The sequence below is a fragment of the Nematolebias whitei genome, chromosome 1, assembly GCF_014905685.2.
Source record: "Nematolebias whitei isolate Nwh7 chromosome 1, NemWhi1, whole genome shotgun sequence".
In the NCBI taxonomy this organism is placed as follows: domain Eukaryota; kingdom Metazoa; phylum Chordata; class Actinopteri; order Cyprinodontiformes; family Rivulidae; genus Nematolebias; species Nematolebias whitei.
In genome coordinates, this window is record NC_056498.1 from 19666871 (window position 1) to 19677130 (window position 10260).

A 10260-nucleotide genomic window follows, 5' to 3' on the forward strand; every position below is an offset into this window, starting at 1 on the left:
GAGACGAAGGACTGACTGACTGCATCTTTTTAGCTCCAGCTCTAAGAAGATTTGAATATTTTTATTTTGTCAAATGAGTAGCAGAGGAAACAGTGATGATGGGAGCAGCAGCACACGGAAAGTCGTCTATGTTTACAGCCCGGAGTTCATCCAGACTTGTGATACTTTATCCAAAGTACCAAACCGAGTGAGTTGAGTGAGAACACTTGTGCTTTGAAATCTTAAAGGCTAATCTGTGTTTGTTAACGTTTTAGTGTGTTTTTAGGCGAGTATGGTGCATTCACTGATAGAAGCCTATGGACTGCTTCAACACATGAGGTGAGTTTTACCAGATGCAGAAAATAAATGCAACCAGGGAGCTGTAGTGTAATGTATTACACAGAATTGTGAAGTAAATGTTTTAAAATGGTTTAATTAAGGCCAAACATTCACCAACTCTTCTCTTTTTTTGATGAAACATTAAGTATTAACTTTTATTCTTCATGTAAAAAAAATGGTATATGGAAAAATCACTATTAATGTGGGTGTTCTAGTCTGTGAGACATTAATTGTAAGGTTTTTGTAGATTCGGGAGTTAATTTAAACTTTATGTGACTCACTTTTTTCATTTTTGTAATAATTTTTACAACAATGTAACAATACACCATTCGATACCATTCAAATCCACTGGCTACCCTTGGTACTTTGAATAAAGATATAATTCTCTTCTACACTTACATGCAGAAATCTCAAGTTTTGGACTTAATCCCATGATTCTGCTACTTCCAATCTGGTATTATGTGTATTTTATAGTTTAGTAATAACAACAACAACAAAAAACACACAAAAATTGTTTCTGGTCTTAGCAATCCAACATTTATACTTTTTTTCCATTCACAAAAAGCCTACATATATTTATAGATAATCAATAATTATATAACAATTCCTGATCCATATGTTCTCAGTAAAGTCTTTGAAAAGATGTTTATAAAATTTTGCAAGAATATTTTCTTATTTTTATGGTATTTATGATATGTGCCATTTGCTTTTCGCGACCAGTCATCATGACAGAAACTGCTTTCAATAAATTCAAGATCAAATTGGGTTTCAAAGAGCTTGATCTCACAGCTGCCTTCTCTGGTGATCACAACATTTGAATTTTTCATCTAAAAGATTTAATTTGTTTAAAATTTCTTGTATAACAGAATGATCTGTGTTCAACACTGGCTGTTTTTCAATGTGAAAAACGTTAAAACATATTTTTTGGAGTTCCACAAGGCTTGGTTCTTGGTTCTCTTACTCTTGAACTTTTGCAAGTTCAAGTTCAAGATTCTTTATTATCCCCAAGGGTCAATTTGTTTCACAGTCACTAGGCACACAACACATCATACTAAACAAAACATTCAGACATTTAAATAACATAAATCATTGTTCGTTGAGAAGCCTGATCTCTACAGGGATGAATGAGTGTTCAGTCTGTTTGTTCTACATCTGGGCAGCAGATACCTGCGTCCAGATGGAAGTAGCCTGAACTCAACATGGAGTGGGTGATCCCGATCTGCCAGAATCAGCCAGGTCTTGTTCACTGACCTCACCTTGTGTAGGTCCTTGAGGTTCTGTAGGGCTATGCCAGCAGTTTTGCTGCACATCCTGACAATCCCCAAGAGTTTGTTCCTGTTTTTGCAAAAGTCCAAACCAACAGAAGGTGAAGGAAAAAGTTAAGCGACTCAATAAAACATGAATAAAACATTCTCATAAAAGTAGACTCAACAATAACAGAGCTTCCAGTAAAAATACATTCTCTGGTGGGCCGCCTTACAAAGTGAGTTCACATGGGGGTCAAAGGTCAGTTCATCAAGAACAGTTCCCAGATATTTATATTGATGCACCACCTCCACAGCTTCACCGTTAATGACCACAGGAGCTGCAAATGAAGAGTCTTTTCTGAAATCAATGACCACTTCCTATGTCTTAGAAACATTTATCTTTAAAAAGAAGAGTCACGCCATTCAGTGAAGTCCCCGACCACAGGTCCAGGGTCTGGGCCATCAGTGCTGAGAAGGGTCAGGATGACAGAGTCATCAGCAAGCTGTAAAATGTGACGCTGTGGGAAATGGCTGCAACAATCGTTTGTATATTAAATGAATAAAAGTGGCGAAAGAACTCAACCCTTGATGGGAACCAGTAGAGGACAGAAAGACATCACGAGAGAACCCCGTTGACTCTCACCTGCTGAGAACAAACAGTTAAAAGGTTCACAAGGCAACATGAGGCCAGAGTTGAGGCATGCTCCTTTTTGATGTTATCATGCAGAATCATTGAGTCCATCTTTGAGAGAGCTCAGTAATCTCGTGAACTGTACTATAAATTCTTGATGTTTGGATGTTCCAGCAAGATTTATGCAATCTGCAGGCTACCTTACCTTACCTTAGATAAATAATGGTACTAAGTGAATTTTTTTATGCATATGAATGTTTCTGTTCAGTGCCCTGAGAGAACTTCTATTGTGACTTGGCGCTACGTAAATAAACTGAATTGAATTTCGAGTCCACAGAAGGTTAATCTGAAATACGTGCTCATAGTTGGTTCAACTGAACAGAAGGAAATATTTTTTTTATGTTGTAGCCCTCCCTTTAAAACACAGTAAACATGTCAGAAATCTCTGACTTTGAGAGGCGCACAGCCAACAGTTTTTACAGCCCTCTAGAACTAATTCAAAGTCGAACAGAAGAAATGTTATTTTGCTAACGGACTCAGAACATGTGGTGTTGTGAGGCTAAGCTTCTTCACCCATGTGTGTTGTAGTCACTTACACTTAACACTTAATGGTTCATCTTACCACTTTGTCTGTTGACTTTCTTCTCTGTTTATATTTTATCAGTTCTTTTAGGTCATTGGAAAAAATAATAATTCAACCCAGAGATTTAAGTGGTGTAATTTTAGTGTTTTTTATTGTGCCATAACAATCTAGTTCCCTTTGTTCCCAGCTGAAATATTCTTTCATTTTATGTTTCTTTTCAGGTTAACGAGCTCTGTTGCCTCCTATTAATCCACGACTTGCAGCATTTAATTTAACGTGCGGTGTGTGTTGTTCTCTGGCTTTTCCACAGTGTTGTAAAACCTCATGCAGCCTCACTGGAGGAAATGGCCAAGTTCCATACAGACTCATACCTGGAACATTTGCACAAAATCAGCCAGGATGGAGACAATGATGATCCTCAATCAGCTGATTACGGCCTTGGTGAGGAAAGCAAACTCTAACCCTCAACTCTTCAATCTTTAATTTATTAATTTATTTGTTTTCATAAAAGTTTGTCCTTTTTTGTGGCTAATTGTGTGAACGCTTATGAAGCATTCACTCTATTGTGACACACTTTTCTTCAGTATGTTTTTAAGCGTACTTCTCGTTCCATATTTTTTGTGCTATTTCAACAAATCATAAAACGTTCAGCTCGTTCAGGAGAAGGATGTTATGACTTTTGGTATTGGTGCAACTTTAGCTTTTTGAAATATTTAAGCCGGGCAGCACGGTGGCACAACTGGTAGAGCTGCTGCCTCTCAGTGAGAAGGTCCCTGGTTCAAACCCCGGTCCAGGGGCCTTTCTGGGTGGAGTTTGCATGTTCTCTCCGTGCATGCGTGGGTTTTCTCCGGGTGCTCCGGTTTCCTCCCACAGACCAAAAACATGCATGTTAGGCTGATTGGTAACTCTAAATTGTCCCTAGGTGTGAGTGAGAGAGTGAATGATTGTTTGTCTCGTTTGTCTCTATGTGGCCCTGTGATGGACTTGCGACCCGTCCAGGGTGTACCCCGCCCCTCGCACAGTGATTGCTGGACATGGGCACCAGCGACCCCCGTGACCCAAAATGGAACAAACGGGTAAAGAAAATGGATGGATGGATGGAATATTTAAGCCTTTTCTGCCACAAAAAAATGAACTGAGCTAATTTTACATCCTGCACATCTTTAGATCTGACCTTTTACTGCTCCTTTCACATTTTGTTCTGCTTCAGCTTCTTTCAGCTTCCTGGTGCAAATTAAAAAAAAAAAAAATTCTGCTACTTTCAGCTAATTTCTGCTGTTTTTTTCGGCTGTTTTGAGCTCCTTTCAGATTCTTTCTGCTAACTACAACATGTTTGTGTTTCTTCTAACTTCTTTCTGCTAATTTCAGCTTGTTATATTTTGTTCTGTTACTAGAAGATTATTATGATTGAACTAATTGTTTGATAAAAGGGGCAGATATAATAAGATTTTTTCTTCTTTCTGCTGCCTTTCAATGAAATCTCTTGTGTTTTTTATATAGTTATGAAACCGTTTTGTATTTTTAAAATGAATAAACTTTTTACCATACCATTATACCATACCTTATACTCCTTTCAGCTTATTTCTGCTAGTTTTAGTTATTTCAGGTATTTAGCTGTTTTATGCTAATTTTAGCTTTATCAGCTAATTCCACATTTTTGCACCCATTTACACTTTTTTCAGCCTAATTCAGCTAAAATGTGCTTTTTCCACTTCCTTCTTGTAATTTCATATTTTTTCTGCCTTTTTAGCTGCTTTTCAGCTGTTAATTTCAGCTTTTTCGGATAGTTTCCACTTCTTTGTGCTCATTTTTGCTTCTTTCAGACTAATTGGGCAAACATGTTCTTTCTGCTTTCTTATGCTAATTTAAGCTTATTCTACCTTTTCAGCTAAATTTTTTGATTTTTTTTTTTAGCTAATTTCAGTTGTTTTCAGATAACTTCAAGTTTTTCTTGGTAATTCCTGCTACTTTCAGCCTAATTATCTTATTTCTGTTAATTTCATCTTGTTGTGCTCCTTTCAGCTTTTTTCAGCTAGTTTCAGCTTTTTCTGCTATTCCAGCGACTATTTAGCTGCTTTTATGAAAATTTTATGTTTTGTAGGCAATTCCATACATTTTTTTTAGATCGTTTCACCTCTTTCCACTTCCTTCTTGTAGGTTAAGCTTCTTTGCTTTTTCGGCTCCGTTTTAGATACTTTTGCTAATTAGTTTTTTTTTTTTTTAGCTGATTTCCTAAGTTTTTGCTAATTTCTACTTATTTACCATAAACCTAATTCAGCAAATATGTGTTCTTTCTGCTTTCTTCTGCAAACTTAGGTTTGTTCATTCATTTCAGCTACATTTCAGCATGTTTTGTAGCTAATTTCAGCTGTTTTTCAGCAAGTTCTTCAGCAGTAAGCATTCACACTGCATTTTCACAGGAAATGCAATTTCTCTAGTTTAATTCTTGTTTTATTTCTTAAACACCTTGAAAAACGCCTTAAACTGATCATAAACAGCAAAAACTAAACGTTTTATTCTCTGACCACCTGAGGGACGGTGGACTGTGAAATAGTTTGTGTTCCTTGGTTTTCAGCAAACACACGATTTGTTGCACTTTAACGTTTATCTCGGATGCACCAATGATGGAAATGTTTTGAAGGAGAAGACAGTCCTGCGCGTGGCCTGAGGGCAGCAGTGTTGCACTTTAAAAAACATTTTTTATCTGCTTTTTCATTTGTCTTCAGGTATCGGTGCATTTTTCTGAATAAAACATTGAGATGATCAAAACTTGATCCCTGGATGAAAACTTTTCTGTTTCTGTTGTCTCTCTCCATTCTCACTGCAATTAATATTTTCTCACTTTTATTTTGATTTGCCAACTCTTAATATTCATTTAGGCTTTTTTTTTTTTTTTCTTTTCATTACTTGTCTCTACGTCTCTTTTTATCTTTGTTCATCACATTTCTTGTATGACGTGTCCTTTTAACAGAAAATAAACTTAAACCAAAAACATTGTTCAAAACATCCATAAGGGTTTGAACACATTTTTCAGTTTGACAGTCCTGTGTATGTTTTATTGCTTTTGTACACAGTGATTACAGCTGCGGGGTTCTAACGAGATGAAATGAACATTAGTGCGTTTAACTGTTTTGTCTGTTTGCCTTCCTTTTCCTCCAGGTTACGACTGCCCGGTGGTGGAGGGTATCTTTGACTACGCAGCAGCAGTAGGGGGCGCTACAGTGACAGCAGCTGAGTGTCTGCTGGACCAGACGTGTGAAGTGGCCATAAACTGGGCAGGAGGGTGGCACCATGCTAAAAAGTAAGAGGATTGGTTTTATACATAAACATGAGCATTAGACAAGTTTCTGCTGCATTTTTTTCCTGTCTGCATTATTAATGTGTGAATGTTTATGAAGCATGCACTCTATTGTGATCCATTTTTCTTCCGTACATTTTTCAGCGTCTTTCTCATTCCACAATTTTTGTGCTATTTCAACAAATCATTAATCAAAACGTTCAGCTCGTTCAGGACAATCCTGCTATGACTTTTGGTATTGGTGCAGCTTAGCCTTTTCTGCCATTTATTTTCTCAGAAAATGAACTGAGCTCATTTTACATCGTTCATATCTTTAGATGTGTTTACAACCTTTTACTGCTCCTTTCATATTTTGTTCTGCTTCAGCTTCTTTCAGTTTCCTTGTTTAAATTTAAACTTTTTTTCAGCTCCTTTCAGCTGTCTTTTGGGGGGGTATTTTGTGCTCCTTTCATATTCTTTCTGCTAACTACAACGTTTTGTGCTTCTTCTAACTTCTTTCTGCAAATTTCAGCTTGTTAATGAAGCTTCTTTCTGTTTTTCAGATAAGTTCCACTTTTTTGTGCTCATTTCTGTTTTTTTCAGCTAATGTGTTTTTTTTGCTTGCTTTTTCAAATTTAAGCTTGTTCTACCTTTTCAGCTACCTTTTTGGCATTTTTAAGCTATTTTCAGCTGTTTTCAGATAAATTCCAAGTTTTTCGTGGTATTTTCTGCTACTTTCAGCCTAATTAACTTCATTCAGCTCATTTCAGCTTGTTATGCTCCTTTCAGCTAGTTTCAGCTTTTTCTACTATTTCAGCTACTATTTTAGCTGTTTTGTGATAAATTTAGGTTTTTCAGTTAATTCCACTTTTTTTTAGCTAATTTCAGCTCCTTCCACTTCCTTCTGGTAGTTTAAGCTTCTTTCAGCCTTTCCAGCTTCTTTTCAGCAATTTTTATTTGCTAAATTCAGCCTTTTTTTTTGCTAATTTTCTAATTTTTACAGGCAGAAACACTACTTAAATACATACTGCACACAACATACACCACACAAGTTGTGTGACAGGCCACTGCACAGGCAGAGAGCAACATTGACATTTTTGTGTCAACATTAAGTATTTTAGTTAGTTCATCATCGGCAACCCTTCTGTGGGGGGTGCCGCAGGGGCCTATCCTCAGTCCTCTTCTCTTTTCTTTATACCTGCTGCCACTGGGTGCTATTTTCCGTAAATACAACATATCCTTTCATTTCTATGCCAATGACTGTCAAATTTACTTCCCCCTGAGGCACAGTGGTGCACGTTCCATTCGACCTTTTCTTGACTGCCTGACTGACATCAGGGACTGGATGTCTTTAAATTTCTTAAGCTTTATTGAGAAGAAGACTGAAGTCATGTTGCTTCGTCCTAATGGCACGATCAAGAACCACGGTATCGACCTCTCCTCTCTAGCCCCGTTAGAGAAACAAATAGTCACAAATCTGGGAGTGAGAATGGACCCTTGTCATGTAAACATGATTGTTAAATCCTGTTGTTGTTTTTTTCAACTGAGGTGACTGTCTAAACTGAAGCCCATACTGTTCAAACATAACTTTGAGACAATAATGCATGCATTCATAACATCCAGGCTCGATTACTGCAATGCACTTCTGTTTGGAATCTGTCAGACCTCCATTGCATGATTACAACTGGTGCAAAATGCCGCAGCCTGATTTTTAACCAGTACATGTAAACAAAGGACCCAGGGGAAAATGTCTATTGCAGAGTCCCCAAAAGTCGACCCAGAATCCCCACTCAGTGACGATCATAACTCCAATAGTGCATCATGGTCACACCTGTAGCGTGGAAGTGCAGTGCAGGTGCAAAAGTCAAAACAAAGACAACAATGAATAAAAAAAACGTGAGTCGTAGCAGAGCTCTCATCAGTGCTGCCATGCTGCGGCGCACGTTGATGACGTCTGGATAGGATCTATCTTTTCTAGACAGATTTTAATAAAACTCTCAGAAAGTACTAACTGGATGGATCTCTACACCTGATTAACTTTTGTAATCAACCTAATTCAAGATGGCTGTCAAATAGGCCTGTCGCGATAAACAATAAATGAATTAATCACATGATAAATGAAAATTATCTACCTCATTTTCATTTATCGACTTTATCGTTTTTTCGTGTCTCTCTCTTTCTACTGAAAACACTGGATGACAAAAGGCTCAACTCCGGTGCTCACCGACCCCTCCCTTTCTCTTTTCTCTTTAAAATCTGTTTTAATTGTACAAAATTGCGTTTTTGAATTGTTAAAAGCCGCTAATCTGAGAAGCTAAGCTACAAGCTAAGCTAACAGGCCGACCTCGGGAAAACACCTCTGTCTTGTTGAAGCTCCAAAATTCACGGTTGAAACCCGTGCGTTTGTGGAAAAAGTTGTTTTTCTCTGCAAAAAGAATCTGAGAACTTGTTTACTGATTTTTTTTATTAAAAGCGTTATGTGAAAAATGCTATGCTAAAGAGCTCAAACCACACCGAGCATCCACCATTTTGAGAACCAAAGAGAGACAGCCCATGTCACGTCAAGGGGCCTCCCTCCCATTTTTCTTAAAGAGACACGCTGCTCTCTCCCTCACTATCCATCCTTGGGTTCAAACAGTCTTATACTGCCATCCGGTGGTCAAAAAAGTACTGCACTCAAAACAAATTAACTAACATTTCTTCTCAAATGTGGCAACAATTACTAATTATTGTCCAATTTCAAACAATATTATCGTTTATCGCAATAATTTCTGAGACAGTTAATCGCCCAGCAAATTTTGTTATTGTGACAGGCCTACTGTCACTGCTATTTGACTTTAGTAAACACAAAAATGACTAACTCTTCGCTCTAAATGAGATCTAGAAGAAGCTGAGTGTCACTCAGATACACACTTTGATTGCTAACAGATCACTTTAAGATAGCTTTGGGGTAAATCTGCATGTTTTGTAGGATTTTACTTGTTTGGTGTATCTGTAAGAAGCTGTTTCATGATATAAGTTTATGACAACTGGCTCAAGTCTTTTTGACTGTAAACCTAGCTGTTTTCAGCATAGCAATAAAATCACCATTGTAATAAATAGCATCTATTTGTTTGTGTTTTGTTTGTTTTTTAGGGACGAAGCCTCAGGTTTTTGTTATGTGAACGATGCTGTGCTGGGAATCCTGAAGCTGAGAGAGAAATATGAGCGAGTGCTGTATGTGGACGTCGACCTGCATCATGGAGACGGTTTGTTTCAAACCGCCCTGTCCTGAGGAGGGAGTCCAGCTGCATACAAACAGCAGATATTTTATTATTTTTAACCTGAAGTTTATTTGCGTGTGTTTTATCTTTCCTGAGCCCAGAAGCGTTACAGGTTGGAAACCAGAAGCCTGACCTGTCCTCTCTCTGCAGGTGTTGAAGAGGCCTTCAGCTTCACATCCAAAGTTATGACGGTTTCTCTGCACAAGTTTTCTCCTGGTTTCTTTCCTGGTCTGTCCCTCCACATATTTCAGACATGATGTTTTCTCAAAAGACAGTACTGAAAAGTGTGTGTGTGTTTAGGCACAGGTGACCTCTGTGACACGGGGCTGGGGAAAGGCCGCTGGTACGCTGTGAACGTCCCATTTGAGGATGGCATCAGTGACGACAGATATTACCAGGTTTTTACCAGGTACACACACTCACACACACACTCAGAAGTTTTTTTTTCCCCCTCCCTCACAAACGCTTCACTCTAAAAGGTCAAAGGTCATGTGTGTAACTGCAGTTTCAGCATTTTTCTGCTGATTCTTCAACATGTGCGTACATCATTTTTGCTACGAGTCTGGATTTTACCAAAAATGTAATCATCGTCTAAAACTGAAAATTGATGGTATTATTGCTAAACACAAACCTAAAGGTTTTGTGGTAGATTAAACCTTCACAACCCTCCACCCCCAGTCGCAGAGTGAACAAGGGTCTTAGATATACCCTCCGTTCGGTTCATCTTGTCACCATAATAACATGATAATAAGGAGGTACCGACTTCCATTTTCGTGTAAGAAAGTTTCCTTGTGAAAATTGTGTTGCCTTGTCAAAATCCAAGATGGCTGCCTCCATATGTATATATGTAAACCTTGTGAGCTAGATAACTTAAAAAAAACAATATGCTGACTTCCATTTTGGTGTGTGGCGGCCTCTATGCATAAGGAAGTTTACAAACA

At 38.0% G+C, this 10260-nt stretch overlaps 1 protein-coding gene across 1 annotated transcript in view; it reads left to right on the forward strand.

Moving 5' to 3' along the window:
• The window catches only part of hdac8 (histone deacetylase 8), a 56011-nt gene continuing 45751 nt past the window's right edge, over positions 1–10260 (forward strand). Inside the window, exons 1-7 of the mRNA XM_037688352.1 lie at positions 1–187; positions 266–318; positions 3090–3220; positions 5939–6080; positions 9192–9304; positions 9470–9547; positions 9620–9728. Coding sequence (XP_037544280.1) covers positions 74–187; positions 266–318; positions 3090–3220; positions 5939–6080; positions 9192–9304; positions 9470–9547; positions 9620–9728 — 740 coding nt within the window. The 5' untranslated portion in view covers positions 1–73. The remainder of the gene's footprint in view (positions 188–265; positions 319–3089; positions 3221–5938; positions 6081–9191; positions 9305–9469; positions 9548–9619; positions 9729–10260) is intronic.